Consider the following 15705-nt stretch of genomic DNA (forward strand, 5'->3'; position numbering starts at 1 on the left):
ACATCTGAGAACCAAGACTACAATTTTATTTTATAACACTGAAAGTCTATTTTTACCAAACAAGGAAAAAAAAGTTGTTATTAATAAAAAAGTCAATAAGTTGACATATGATATGTCAAAATTATGAGAATAAAAGATTACAATTATCAGAAAAGGGTCAAACTTACCATACAAAGTCATAACTATCAGATAAGTCGAATTTATGAGATAAAAAGTCAATTATGACAAAATCTTAAATTATGAGATAAAAAGTCAATTATGCATTAAAAGTCAAAATTTGTAAGATAATTATGACTTTTTATATCATAATTACGACTTAATATGTTATAATTTTGACTTTTTTATCTCATAATTATGATTTGGTATTTTGTAATTTTGACTTTTTAAATCATAATTTTGACTTTTGACTAAAAGGCATAATTATAAGATAAAAGCTCAAAATTATGATATACCAAGTCATAATTATGAGATAAAACGTTGAAATGGACAAAAAACCTTAAATTATGAGATAAAAAGTCAATTATGTATTAAAAGTCAAAATTTGTAAGATAATTATGACTTTTTATATCATAATTACGACTTAATATGTTATAATTTTTACTTTTTTATCTCATAATTATGATTTGGTATTTTGTAATTTTGACTTTTTAAATCATAATTTTGACTTTTGACTAAAAGGCATAATTATAAGATAAAAGCTCAAAATTATGATATACCAAGTCATAATTATGAGATAAAACGTTGAAATGGACAAAAAACAATCATGAGATAAAAGTCAATATAAATACATACGAAGTCATAATTATGAGATAAGTTGAATTTATGAGATATTAAGTTATAGTTATGAGATATAAAGTCAGTTGTGAAAGTTACAACTTAGTATGTCATGATTTTGACTTTTTTTTAAATCTCATAATTCAGATTTCCCTATAGCATGATTTTTTATTTATGTTGTGGATATGCCCTTCCATAGTCTTCTGCTTCTATGCATAGGCTTCTATTAATGTGCGCTGTGAATGAAGCTTTCAGTCTTCTGCTTTTGTGTCAAATACTGTATGTCAAATCATGCACAAATAAATGCGGTCTGCAACCCATTGACCCAGTTGAGAACCAGTTATTTAGGACAAATGTGTGAGGTAATGAAAACAATAGAAATTAAACATATGATTGAAATTAATTTAATGAAACGTTACATGAGCAACAAAACATTTCAGTCCTTCATATTTTAAAGTCTCATTCGTTAATACAAAACTTTCACATATGCTACAATATCAGCCACACATTATTCGAAAGTGTTCCTTCCACTTTTACATCCATGAACCACCATCAAACCAAACAGAAAAGACCACATATTAAGGTCTATTTCTTTATTAATCCCTTCTCTGTTTTTATAAAGCAACCATGTGCAATACTCTTTCGCCAACGTGATCCCCTCGCTTTGTTTCTGCAGCTTGCAACTGCAACAACACCATGATGCATCACCGGACAGCCAATGGGACGAGCGTGTTGCGGTTCATGTCCTAAACTAGCATGTTAAAACGGTCCCAGCAGTATTTTTTGGGCAAATTTGCCCAGTGATCAGACAGCAGAGCGGGAAAGGGAGGAGCTAAAGGTGATAGGAGGAATAACACGTGTCACGCAATGTAGCCTCGGCCTGTCACAGGACATCACATCTGCCCCGAGCATCCATGCGAACGCTTATGAACACATACAGACTGCAATGCCACATTTAATAATGGGCAAATCATGGCGGTTGAAGGAAACAGACAATACAGACTTGTTTGGTGGCAGCTAAAATGCATTTCACCATTGGGTTTTAACCAAAATAAAGCAGGCAAGTTGAAGTGTATAAACTCTGCTCCACCAAACGGAAATGTAAAATGTAAACGGAGTTAAAGTTGTAGTGTCAGACCGGTCTGCATGCTCAAACAGAGCAATAAACTATTTAGCTGAAATAAAACAAAAGTATTTTAACATAAAACAATTGCACGCTTCATCTTTAAGGACCCAACGCTCAGTCTTTGACTTTCAAAAAGGCAACCAACAGCATCTTCCAGAACTAATCAGCAGTAACCAGCATGCAAGCAAGCAAACTGCATGACATTTCCAACTTCCTCACGGCCTTCACACGCTCAACAGACTCAAGATTTGAGTTTCTGAAACAATTCTGAGTTTAAGGAAGACTATAATAAGGTTTTGATTCACAGAACATCAAGTTGTAAGTAATCTCACTTCAGTTATCAGGTGCACAAACACGTTGCACTGCTGCTAAGTCTGTCTGATAAAAATGATAGCTCACAATGATAATATGCAGGATATTAGTGGAATGAAAGGCCAGAAACATACTTTTTGCAAGTACACAAATGCTTGGCTAACACATTATTAGCACACCGTGCTAATTTTTGCATTTCTGTGGTAATAACGAAACTCAACACTCATGTGGTGAAAGATTTTTTTTTCTTTTTAACTGTGTCATTAAACCACCACATTAACCCCTGTGCTGTGCTGAAAACCCGGTCAAAAAAGCTCATAGGCCTCATTGATCTGAGCCTATGCACCTCAGTTTTCGAGTCAAAAATCATTATTTGTTTAAAATGTTGTCAATTTTCACTCAAAAACTGAGGTGCAGGAGCTCAGATCATTGAGGCCTACGAGTAATCGGTAAAAAAAACTAAACAAAACACAGTGCTAATTGAAATAAAGCAAATCAATAAAAATATTGAATCCTAAATTTGGTAATAATAGAGCATAAGAAATTGATATGCATTTTTTGTAGGACGGTTATTTTTGACTGGGAAGCACCACACGTACAACAAGATGGCAGAAGAAAAAAAATCCCCCAAAATCATTTTTTGAGTTGTTTTGGGAAGTCAGTAAATTTTAGTCCAGTGCAATAAAATTACCTAACATTTTCAGGAAAAAGAAAAACTTCTCCAGGTTAAAATGGCCAGAATGCAACATGAGGGTTACTTGAACTTATTTAGCAACTTTCTCTTTAAAAAGAAATGTTAACGCCCCCCATAGCACCCTTTTGGAAATTCTGAGAATGCAACACAATATAAATTGCACTCAAACACAATTTAAAACACAAAGACATACCAAAAAAAATGCTTGATAGCTTGAAGCATCCGCGAGTAAATTTCTGGCCTAAATTGCTTAGCATATCAGGGGAGCGACACAGCAGACACACCTCAAGTTACTTGGTGTGCAAATGTTTAATTGATGTCTATTGAATTTGGTAAGTGGGTCAAACATAAAGCCAGCTACAGCACACTGGTAGACAAATATTGCGTGCAGATAGAGGAAGCTGTTGCCTGAGGCTGTGCCCACTTCCTGTTCAACAGCACGCTTCTGCCGACAGGAAAACCTTTCATATGGTTTCGTGTAAAACTCGACTCAGCAGGAATGAGTTGGCCAAATTTCATAACGTTCTTCTAAACCTTCTTGAGTCACGACTTGCTTTCCATTACTTGATCATGTTCAAAATATTCACAGCTTTATTTGATCATTGTGTCTTAAAAATATAACATACAGTACATTCATCTTAATCACATTATCATAAAAAAAGCATTAGAAATAACATTACAGATTGGTTTCACTAAAAATAAAAACTGCTTCAATCTCATGCAATTGCACACGAAGTCAGCATTAACATCTAAAGTGTTGGAGACCAATGAGAAGATATTTTCTTAAGTTCTAATGAAAAGAACAAGTCACTTTAACATAAGGTCCTGTGTAGTACATTTCCTAAAGTGTCTAACATCAAGTGTAGTATTGTAGAGCAGCACCTCCACTATAAGTCCCCAAGCCTCTGATGTTCTTCAATAGCATGTTTTGGGGGGAAATCTGAGCATTTCACTCTTGTGCATTGGACCTGCTTTCAATAGTTGCTTGGTACATCTCAAACACAGAGGTCCTTCCCTTTTTAAAACACATTATGGCATAGAGTGGAGCTCCAGATGCAATGTGGAGCTCAGGTTTTGAACCTACAGCAGAACTGACTGACTCTCTGATGCATGTATCAAGTCAACTATTAAAACTCAGGCCACAACCACTTCCAGATCCATTGAGAGCTAAACTAAAGCAAGAGAACCCCTAAGCGGAAGTCCCGAGGTGTGCGATCCCTAGAGGTTATAGATATAAGGTAGAGTCTGAATCTTCGACATCTGAACATCTTCAGTTTGGCTTCGTCTTTTCCGGACGCCGTCAATCCGGAGCGCATTCGCACATCTTCATGGGGCGGGTTCGCGGCGAACCTTCTCGGTCATTTGTTTGGCACTGTAATACGACAGGCTGAGGCCCATGATGGCCAGCATCATGGCGATCTGGTTGACGGCACGGTCGTGCGTTGGGGCCTGAACCTCACCTGCTACCTGCCTCTGCAAAAATAATGGAAAAAATGATTGATAACAAGGCCAACCCTCTTGCACATGCACTGACATTTTGCACACTCATCGGACTTCCTCATGAGGACCAATATTCTGCTCAGTCATGTGGGTTGAATGAAATCATTAAATATTTACTGCCAATAAAGTCACGGTCAGACAGCAGGAGAGGAACTGTTTGTATTCAAAAGCATACAAAAAAGCAAAAAGGGAGTCAATTCCAACATTTTTTTCAAAATCAGAACCAGATTATGACAGCATTTGTTATGATAAGTGAATAAAACAGTTAAACGAGTGACGCCACACACAGGTTTAAGCCAATCTCAGGAAGGTGACATTAAGACGGTTTAACAAGTCACTCTGCAATTAAAGCAAGTAGGTTTAGACGGGTCTAAGAATAGTAAAATGATAAATCTGCTTAAGATTAAAAAGATTAAAGTATACAATCATTAGGCAGGGTTTAACAATAAGGATGCCTGATGGTTTTTTTGGGACCGGTTCACAGAAATGTACCCATTTTTACGCAGTGCAAACGTAAGGTTCCGATTTCTGTGAAAAATTGTTGTAGAATTGGAAATTAAGCAAAGGTTATTCAACTGACTAACATCAATGATTTTTTTCAAACTGCAAGAATGATTTGCAATGTTCTTGGGTGTTATTTAATGAAGACGTAAGCTATACAACAAACAGTGATCAGCAGTCTGATACTGATAAAATATGCAGTATTTTGAGCTGTTGTGACGCTATGAAAAAATTGAGCGTAATGCGGCAAACAAAAAATGGCTATGAAACGATTTTCACTCATAATTTGCTAGTAAATTTCAATTTCACAATTTTTCAGTTACAAAGAAATGGCAAGTAACACATTGAATTAAATGTGAAATTTTGAGGACTGAAACATACTCAAATAGGCCTAATCAGTTTATTTACAACTTTTACAGCTGCTACCTCCCAATATTAGTCCATGTACTAAATCTACGATTCAAGAGAGATGATTTTGGATGTTTTAAATGTTAAAACTTTAAAAACAAATGTCAGTCAGAGCAAATTAAACAAGACACTTGCTTGTTTACAACCATTCCCCCCTGCTGCTTTCATGCTATTTTTATATTCCAAGTTGTGAGAATTACATCCAGCTCATGAGGAATGAATCTAAAGTGGTATTTCCCACGTGTACACAGCCTTCAGTCAGCCCTTCACAGTCATTGTTCGTATAATTAGAGTTCAGTCGCTTTTAGCCAGGAGGAATGCAGTGGGCAGCTGAGATCTGGCTTTGGGTAAAAGCCAGACCGGCATCAGTCTGATCTTTCCAATGGACAGATTTGCACGTCCCAAACTAACATTACTTTCTCCTAGCAAAAGCCATTATGCAAGTGTCACATATGCATGCATTTTAAAGGATCATATCATGCTTTATCATTTTATTTTGATACCGAATAGGTGTCGTTGACGTGTAAATGTGAGCAGTCACATTAATGTTGGGTCTCTGATGTCCGAACAAGCCATTTTCGCAGGTCATTTTGAACAAATGGCGTTTTCCACTTGGAAGGAAGTTGAGTTTGGAAAGCTACAGTATGTTTTCATAGCACAATAAAGTCTTTTATCGCAAAAGACTGAGGAAATTTCGGTTCTTCACGATATGAGCCATTTAAATAAGCAATCTGAAAACGTACACATTCACAGACTGAACCAAGTTTGAACAAATACACACCTGCAGGAGACGGAAGTATCCAGGAGTCAGTCTGCCGAGCCTGATGATCATCGCTGCTGTCTTTGTGCACGACGAGGCTGAAACGAACCTCCCAAGGGTTGTGTAATGCCAAAGAGTGAACCTGTAGACCAGAGAGGAAGAGTCGATTAAATAACCATCCAGAATGCAAATTATTGTGAAAATAATCAGTGCACCAACGAATGACTTCATTCTGTCATTCTGACTTAAAATTGTGCGTTCCATGAATGATACAACTTCAAACCTTGAAACGGCCTTCGCAAGGTTCAAAAGCAGGGTTAAAAGTAAACACAATAAGAGTTTGTTTTGCCATGAACCAAATATGGCTGATGCAAGAGAAAGGGAACACTTCTAGCCGTAGGCACAATCCTAAACAAATGTAAGTCCATTTGACTTTGGTTTCAGGGAGTCACGTCTGTGTGACAGTAATCTGTTGTCTGAAAACACATACTGTGCTAGTTTAAACCGGACCTACTCAGCCCCAAATAAGAAACATAAGTGAAATCATCCAAAGCCTGCAAGGCACCATTACTCAGAAAAGATCCATAAAACAATGATCCAAACTCATCAGACTCTTCAACAATTCTGATGACGCTGTAGACTAATAACTGCAAATTTGGTACTTTAAAAGTAGGATTACTAAAACTACCCTAACCACAATTGGTAAGCAGTAAGAAGGCAATGGTAGACACATGTTTGGGATGCATCTACCAACCTTGCTGCAATTGCACGCTTGTTCTGGAAAAGGAAAACCGACGCTGTCAAAGTTGCTCCAAGGCAAAGTCCAAAAACAGCTGGAATGGAAAAACCAGCAGGACCTTCAAAGGTTAGCTACGACGAGAGAATATGGCATTTCTAGCAGCCAAAGTTGGTCTTTAAATGCAGAGGACTGACTGCCAGCCAGACTGCGAAGAGCATGAGCGCTCAGCGAATGAAGAAGCAGCTCGAAGAGGAAGTTTTCTCTGGAGCTCCGCCCTTTTATACAACCTGATCTCTCGCGATCAGATTGGCGGATAGTCTTGCTCTCTCTCTCTTTACCATGCACAGCTGTCAGAATGCATCATGCACTCTCTGGCTTGCTTGCACACATACACACCCACTTGGCCAACCACCACAATATTATGGTATTGAAACACTATGAAACTGTCAGATATAATTTTCTCACTTAACCACAAAAATCTGGCGAAACTAGAATGAGCTAAATGAGTTACAATTTGCATTTTATATAAACATATACTTCCAAAAAGATGCATCATGTTTTCAAGCTTGTTCTCCATTATCCTGCCTCCAAATAAGGACTGAGTGACCGCATTCACTCAGCATTATGCTTCTTCATCTCAAACCACACGGCCATGCACCGTGTTTTCGTTATGCAAGTCTATTCCACTTCGCCAGTCTGAATTACCGAATGCATCACAGCAGATTTTCCAAAGAGTGATGTAACAAACGGTCATCGCATTGTGTAGGGATGACCTAATTTGGTAGGGGTCTTCAGTAAACGTCCAACTGTTTTAATTTGAAAAAATATATATATATAGCGTAAGAGCCAAGAAAATGGTGTTAGGGAAAGATAAAATATGCAACAAAGGAACAATGCATGTAAAACTTAAGAGCCCTAGTTTCTCGCAATTAAAAATAAGCTTGAAAACAAACACTTTTCGTGATTTCAGTCAGAGGAAGTAGGAAATACCAAAGCCTGTGTAGGGGGGCCTTCAAATATTGACAATGGGGGACCTTGCAGTTACAAAGTTGAGAATCATTGACCTGATTCAGAGTTGCTGTAATTGTTTTTTGTTTTTTTTTCCTTGGAGCATGGTTTGGTGAAGGGAACAAATGTTTCTTTTCAGTGAGAAAAACTTAATTTCTCATAGTTTCTAGTGTAAATTTTCATTGTTGATGGGATTAAAGATGGGGAAAGCACTGCAAAACATTAAAACTCACTTAATCAAGTAAATCAGAATGGGATAAAATAATCTGACAGACATCAAATCTTGACCATAAAGACTATTTAAACAGCCACAACTAACCCTAACAGCCATAAATTACAATCACTTCACTTTAGATTAGCCTTTAAAAATGATCAAACTTTCAGAGCCATCCTTCAACATTTTCCCAGGTTGTTTTGCAGGTGATTTTAAATCCAGTTCATAAGTGCTCAGTTAAAACGATCTGAATCCCTGAGGCCGGTCTTGTTGACACTTGCCATAAAAATCCAGCCATACCAACCCCTAACTACAGCAAAAAGAGAAAAACACATGTAAAAAAACATTAGAACCTATAAAATGTGTGGTAAAACAATGCTCTTTTAACTCTTATATAGAACAAGATCTTTTGATCTTGATTACTGTAAGTACAAGGGTGAATCTCATCCAAAACAGAGAAAAAAAATAAGAAATCATATTTTAGGGCCAATAAGATATTTTGCACCCAGATATTTTCATGTGTATTATGATAGTATTAAGAAAATCATCATTGAAAATAACATGAATAATATTACATATACATATATACGTTAATGCAAAAAAAAAGAAGAAAGAAGGTACTTCATGAATGCTAAAATAGGGCTCATTTTCTTTTTATTTTGCTTTTGGGGCAAAATGGGACTTGAATTCCTGATATTTACCCATAAAATGGGTTATTTATTTAGTTATTTTGTATTTGATGTATATGTAAAGAGAGACTGAATGAAAAATCATCAAGCTTTTTGTGTGCCAGATCTGCTCAGTAATAAGCGGATCAGAAAAAGACAAGTCCTCCACAAAATATAATGACTACTATGTGAATCTCTTAGTAAAACCCATTGGATTCCTGGATTGACCTTAATTTTGGAGAGCAATCGTAGCACATCCCCCTCTTTCAGTCTTCAACAAAGCCCCTCATTGGAAACCCCCCTCCCCCACCATCTCCACATTCTCCGCCCCCATCTTTAACTCCGCCCTTACATCTAAAAGGAGTCTGGGGGCTTCCCTCCATTCTCAGACAATGGCACCAAAGCAAACTTGAGTATCAGTGATGCTGCACATCATTACATCATTGCCCAATCGAATTAACTCCCGGCCATAAGCATCATTCCCACTCCTCCTAAAGCGTAAGCTCCGCTTACATCCCAACCACTCATGTTTGTGGCATGTGCACAGTGGTTTCTTTAACAATGCACATGGCTGCAGCAGCGACATTAAAACATTTTGCATCTCCTAACATGCTCATGATCTTGTAACACAAACAGATTCAAGAGTTTACCTATCAATCATCCACTGTGCAAAGGCAAGAGTTTAACATGACTAGATGAATGCAAATATAACCGTATGAAAGCAATTTACACATGACCATCTTACATATGCATATGAACACACAAGATCATGTGAAGCACATCCTTATTTTAGTTAATATACAAACCCTGCTAAAATAACAGCATTCAGCTTGAATTTAGCATAGAAAATGTAGGCTAGTTCTTTTTCACTTTATCAACATGCAGCAAAATGCCAAAGTATTAAGTTTCAATTATAAAATCAGAAACTCTCTACCAGACATCATAAGTTGTCAAAAGAGACATTTAAATACGAGGTGTAAAGGTGGTTTTCTGACCATTTGTGATCAGATCACTCAAAACACGTGAATATTCAGCCTCCCGCAGACATAGTCTTCACCAAACTGCTAAGGTTCACACTTCTATATTAATGACAAGAGAGGAATGAAGATACAATTAAATATGCAGGAGACGTTTGATCTATAAGCTGACACTCAATCAACTGAAATTGCCCTCGTTTGAGAACGCAATGTCCCACCCTAATGTGCCACTGATCTGCATTCAAAAAGTAATAGTTGAATTAATCAGATTAGTCATGCAAAAGTTTCTGCATAAGCACATGAAACACAAAATCTACATTCAGACCGACTTAGAAAATGAAACATGTTGCAAAAACCTGCTTTAATGCAAATGCAGTAGGAGTCAATTTCATAGAAAACAAAATGACAACATTGACCCGAAACATCTTTCAAAACAAGGCATCTTCCGGTCTTAACAAGAAATACTTGTCTTGCAACTTTTAAAGGATGATTTAGAAAGGTAATCTCTATTTATAGGAAAAATCCAAGCCAAATTCTTACCGGCGTTTACAAATGCTACTTTCAGGTTAGTTTTGTGTTGCACCACATACACAGCTGAAATGGCACGTTATCACTTGATTATTTATAAAACTTTGTAAACATTTCGTTTCAATGAGCGTCATCAGCTCAAGGAATCTGTAGGCCTTTCTAGTAATGCACTGCTGAGGAGGCATTCCCACTCTCATAGAAAGTATCATCACAAAGGATATAAAACAAGTTTTAGACCAACTGTTTGACGAATCCAGGTGTTGCTGAGCTTGAAATAAATGTTTATTTGATCCTATACTGTTGCTGAAAATCCACGCGGCCGATTTTGGTGAACATAGAGCCACCTGCTGGACAGTGAGTGAATTACAGCTTGAATCGAGCTCGCTCAACTTTTACACGGCAGCGACATCTAGCGAGAAACAAGTGTAACTACAACAACCTACATTTTAAATAGCCTTCCAGAAAACATGCATTATTATTTACTATTATGGTAATTACTATTGAAGAGCAATTTATTGCAATTTGCTTATATTAGAGAGCATCTGTAAATTGCTATGAGATGACATATGTTAAAATATATTCTAAAAGGAGAATTTTATATATATTTTTTTTTACATACTAGTAAAAAATGTATAGCCGGAATGAACTGTAAGTCACTTTGGATAAAAGCGTCTGCTAAATGCATACATTATATTCTTAAAATATTGTGAATATATTACAAAATCAATACTATACATATAAACAATCTATACCTATAAATATATCTAGATCGATCTACATATATACACACACACACAAAGATTTTTTTTTTTTTCTGGACAGTTTATTTTTTTTTATTCAAAACCATTTAAAACAAAGCATTTTAAGAGTCACTGAATATCCTTCTACGATTGCAGAACATAACTTAATAAACAAGACAAGCTCAGAACACACAGCTCTAAAGAAATCGAAGGTTCACATTGTAAATTTATTCAACATTGTTGCCTTATTTACCTTTTTTTTCTCTAGTGACAATTTCATTGTAACTTCCTTTAAAAAACTAAAAATGAAAACACAGTATTTGTACGTTTAAATGCTAACAACATGGTGAAAACCCTTCCGAAAACATTTGACAAACACTCTTAAGCTGCCTTTTGAGAATGTTTGGTGATTAAAATCCAAAGATAAACCAAGAAAGACAGATAAAGCAACATCTTTTAACAATATTCTTGCGTTTTGCCAACAGATTTTGGCAAGATATAGACAGCTTGATTAAAAAAAAATGGGATACAAATGGATATGAATGAAATATAGTAACTCCTGTCAAATCAATCAGTACATAAAAAGCAAGTCAACAAGTCAACTATAAATGTTATTCTTAATATAAAACTTGGTAAAAAATAGTTATTTCAAACTGTACAGTCACCAAGTACATAGAAGGATTATAGACAGCTTGATTAAAAAAATGGGATACAAATGGATATGAATGAAATATAGTAACTCCTGTCAAATCAATCAGCACATAAAAAGCAAGTCAACAAGTCAACTATAAATGTTATTCTTAATATAAAACTTGGTAAAAAATAGTTATTTCAAACTGTACAGTCACCAAGTACATAGAAGGATCAGACACTCGTTAGCTTCTCATTTGGCATCGCCAGCAGCGTCAACCTTCTGTGCCTAGAAGAAAGTGATGAAGAAAGAAAAAAAAGTCAGTTCCAAAGTGATTTGGTTGAGCAATTACCAAACTTTACACGCTTCACTAATTAGTTGCTTTGCTAGAGCAGATATAGTGAACGAAAAGCAGATGTATGCATTTATTTATAACTCTTTTAAGCACTTTTCAGACCGACCTGGTCTGCCTTGGCGTCTCCATTTTCAGCAGGGTTGCTGCCCTTCTTCCCCTTGGCTGCCTTCTGTGTGACCAATGACAATAAATATGATTTCAGAAATAATAACAGACACCACAACCTTAACGGTTTGATGGTTAACAAGTGGGCAAGGCCTTGTCATCAGTGGAACAAAATTCAGCGGCTCAATGGTTATGTAATACTATTGCAAAGCTGTACATCCTTACCTTGGGGGCGGCTTTTTTGGCCTTTGGTTCTGGTTTAGGAGGAGCTGGTTTCTGTAAATCAATTCAGAGATGAATTAGACTAAGAAACTTTAGCATTAATAATTATTTATTTATTAAATAGATCCTAAAGATGATACTTACAGCAGACAACCTTGCGGAGCGTCTTGTTGGCTGCAAAAAAAACATAATACTGAATTAATACCAATCAATGATGTAACCAAATAATCAAGACTGAGTAACCAATATAACATTTATATTATATTTCACTGAAAAAAGAAAAAGTTAATTGGCTATTATAGTGAATATGGCCGATGCAAATTAATGTAAGCATAAAAAAAAAAGGTCAGGTTATTATTCATCAAGCACAAGCGGTTTACATTTAGAATAAAATAAGAAATGCACGTAAAATGTTCTTATGTCAATTTAACACTTTTTTTTTTTAAATAAGTGATTTACACAGAAATATGTTCTGCTTTAGCTTCATAAGGCTTGCAGTCTGATATAAGCAAAAAATACTATATAAGACAATAAAATATAAAAATACAGTCATATAAATATTAAAAAAATATACATAAATGGACCAACCTCCTCCTTGCCTTTGGCAGCCTTCTCACCATCAATCTGTAAAAAAACAAAATAAAACACGAAAACGTTTTAGAAATCGTAAAAAAAAAAAATATATATATATATATATATAAAACACATTGGTCGAAAAATAAATAAATAAAATGGAACGTTCGCTGTAACAGTTGCGCGCGTTTACGTCATAGACGATAAGCCGCAGGTTTTCATAACGGATGACTTTGTTTCTTCCCGCGCATATTCAAATTCAAATCCCGGCTGTCAGTGCGCGCGGGCAAAGACGGCTTCCTTTTGTTTGCCTGCATCACTACGCGCCTTTTAAACGACTGAGGGCCGATTCTCCTTTTGTTTTCCCTCACGAAACCACTGTAAATCGCACAAAAGGACGTTTGAACGGTGAAATAAGATGTAAAAAAATAACATTTACACACGATCCTAACGCAGATAGCTAGGAAAGCACCGTCTTTAGAAGACAGGTGCTGTAAAGATGGCAGCTTGATGTTTAGAGTAACGTTAGGCGTAATGCACATCAACAATGACAGGAGCAGCTTAAGCGACACGATAAAACAATATAGCACAAATTATAGTTAATACAATTGACGTTAAGACCGAAAATACACACGCGTGCAATCTTATATCAAGCCAAATGATTAACTGCGAGCTCTTTTTCATGTGAACTTCCAACACAATCACTCATCTGCAGTGTTGAAATGATAATATCGTATTAACTTTGAAGGCTCATGTTTATATTAGCAACGGTTAACCGCAGGAGTTGAACAAGCATCGTAAAACACTCAAGTTCCCTCCTTTTACATCATCTAGCGATCAGGCGGGTCTTACAGGATGTTACGGATTTGTTTTGATCGAATTATCGAAATATTAATGCCCATTTACAGGTTACACTATTTGTCGTTTTTAACATTTATTTTCGGTTAAAAGTCGTTTTTTTTCCCCTCAGGTTTTCGTCAGAGCGCGGTAAGATTGACAGTCCGCCTGACAGTGAATATGTAAAACTCGACTGTCCGCCATTATAAAACAACCACACGATCACTGAGGCGATAACGGCAACAAAACAATGTAAAAAAACACAAGCACATATGTACAAAAACCAAAATTCGTGATTTTTTTCAGAAATATAAAAATCGCAGTGCATCCTTACCTTTCTTTTGGGCATCTTGACTGCAGAAAACCCCCGAAAAAATGCCAAAAAATCTAAATATTTGTGTAAATATTGTTCTCCTGAGCAACGACACCCTGCACGCCTCACAGCGTCTCGCGTAAACTACAATAACGGCTGTATGTGTTTTATTAAGTTTTTATATTGAAATTTAAGATAGAAACCGGTTTAAACCAGATTTTGCATATTCCGTGCAGCGATTGGCTGCGAGAGCGATCACGTATCGGTGGGCGTCGCTTATCTCTTAAAGCAACAGTGACCGAATTCCCCGCTCAGGTTTCAGAGCTCAGACGGAAGCGGCTGCTTGTCTTAGCGCCTCTGCTGGCCACAGTGGAATTACACCGGCAATTTAACACAAATAATAAAAAACTATTACAATACAGACAAAAACGTGGTAGACATCGGTTAAGACACACATACGCATTATTTACATAATTGTACAGGTGTGTGTGTGTACTGTATACACCTTTTTAAGAACAAGTACATTTACGGAACAAAACTGAATAGAACGTACACAATATAGCGTATCAAAATGTAAATATCTTGTATTAGCAACGCTTCAAAGTCTGAAAATACAACTTTCAACAGATCTCCATTGCTGCTCCCAAACACTATAATATGGAAATACCTTTTACTGTAACTTACCCTTTGATCACACTGCAAAAAAAGTCATGTTCTTCAGCAGTATTTGTCTTGTTTTCTAGTGCAAATGTCTAAAGATTATTGTATTTACTTGAGAAGAAAAATGACATGTGTTGTTTCATGAGGAATAGATCAAAATGAAGTGAGTTTATGATTAAAACATGAACAAATCTCTGCAAACAGGAAGACAAGTTTTCATTCTTCATTGACAGGTGTCTTTTTTCTAAGCATAAATTAACTTTTGTTCAATTTCTCAGAAAAGGTATTAGATATTTTTAAAAGGAAAAAAGGCAAAAACACTCAGGAAGATTTTATTTATTTTGCTGTACATTTAATGCCATGACTGAATTTAAGACTTTCTGCTCTGATTTAAGACCTTTTTAGGCCTTAATTTGTGAAAGGCTGAACTAATACCCTTTTAAGAGCCACAGAAGCTATACACACACACACACACACACACATATATATATATATAAATATAATCCAACTTGTAAAATATTTTAGACAACAGATGAACAAATTTATTTATATTTGTCAAAACTAATTTCAAGCAGAGGTCTTTAGGTAAAAAGGTTTTAAGATAATGAAAAAATTAATAAAAAAAAATTTACTGCAATTTACCTTTACGATATATGTATTCTGCTCTGATTTAAGACCTTTTTAGGCCTTAATTTGTGAAAGGCTGAACTAATACCCTTTTAAGAGCCACAGAAGCTATACACACACACACACACACACACATATATATATATATAAATATAATCCAACTTGTAAAATATTTTAGACAACAGATGAACAAATTTATTTATATTTGTCAAAACTAATTTCAAGCAGAGGTCTTTAGGTAAAAAGGTTTTAAGATAATGAAAAAATTAATAAAAAAAAATTTACTGCAATTTACCTTTACGATATATGTAGTCAGTTAAAAAATTCTAGACTGAATATGCAATTTATTTATTGTTTTACTCTGCCCTAAAAATTTCCTCTTGCACGGAGTAAAACTTGCTCACAGGCCAGTAATATTTGATTTGTGAATTGA

At 35.8% G+C, this 15705-nt stretch overlaps 1 protein-coding gene and 1 long non-coding RNA gene across 3 annotated transcripts; both read right to left on the reverse strand.

Annotated features, from left to right (window-relative positions):
* Window positions 1–2793: 2793 nt before the first annotated feature.
* On the reverse strand, window positions 2794–7061 carry LOC107688193 (uncharacterized). The gene is made up of 3 exons (XR_001634206.1): window positions 6830–7061; window positions 6097–6217; window positions 2794–4379 (listed from the first exon to the last, which is right to left on the reverse strand). It is a non-coding gene; the product is annotated as an uncharacterized LOC107688193 (long non-coding RNA).
* Window positions 7062–11659: 4598 nt separating this feature from the next.
* On the reverse strand, window positions 11660–14223 carry LOC107688194 (non-histone chromosomal protein HMG-17-like). Of its 2 annotated transcripts, none has more exons than XM_016485792.1 (6): window positions 14007–14223; window positions 12851–12886; window positions 12407–12436; window positions 12266–12316; window positions 12042–12104; window positions 11660–11868 (listed from the first exon to the last, which is right to left on the reverse strand). In XM_016485792.1, exons 1-6 carry the CDS (start codon window positions 14019–14021, stop codon window positions 11833–11835), a joined length of 231 nt encoding a protein of 76 aa, XP_016341278.1. In that variant the 5' UTR covers window positions 14022–14223; the 3' UTR covers window positions 11660–11832. The 2 variants fall into 2 exon arrangements, with proteins under 2 accessions (XP_016341278.1, XP_016341276.1); XM_016485790.1 differs by lacking the exon at window positions 14007–14223 and adding an exon at window positions 13484–13891.
* Between the last annotated feature and the right edge of the window lie 1482 nt (window positions 14224–15705).

This window comes from Sinocyclocheilus anshuiensis, unplaced genomic scaffold, assembly GCF_001515605.1.
Source record: "Sinocyclocheilus anshuiensis isolate Anshui unplaced genomic scaffold, SAMN03320099.WGS_v1.1 scaffold1162, whole genome shotgun sequence".
Lineage (NCBI taxonomy): Eukaryota > Metazoa > Chordata > Actinopteri > Cypriniformes > Cyprinidae > Sinocyclocheilus > Sinocyclocheilus anshuiensis.

What these genes read in the sequence shown, in the direction of transcription:
- LOC107688194 (XM_016485790.1), bottom strand. Translation starts at nt 13,519, where the DNA reads ATGAAAAAGAGCTCGCAGTTAATCATTTGGCTTGAT. An exon ending in GCTCCGCAAGGTTGTCTGCT is followed by an intron (nt 12,317 to 12,406) that starts GTAAGTATCATC and finishes ATTGATTTACAG; the next exon opens with AAACCAGCTCCTCCTAAACC. An exon ending in GAGACGCCAAGGCAGACCAG is followed by an intron (nt 11,869 to 12,041) that starts GTCGGTCTGAAA and finishes ACTTTCTTCTAG; the next exon opens with GCACAGAAGGTTGACGCTGC.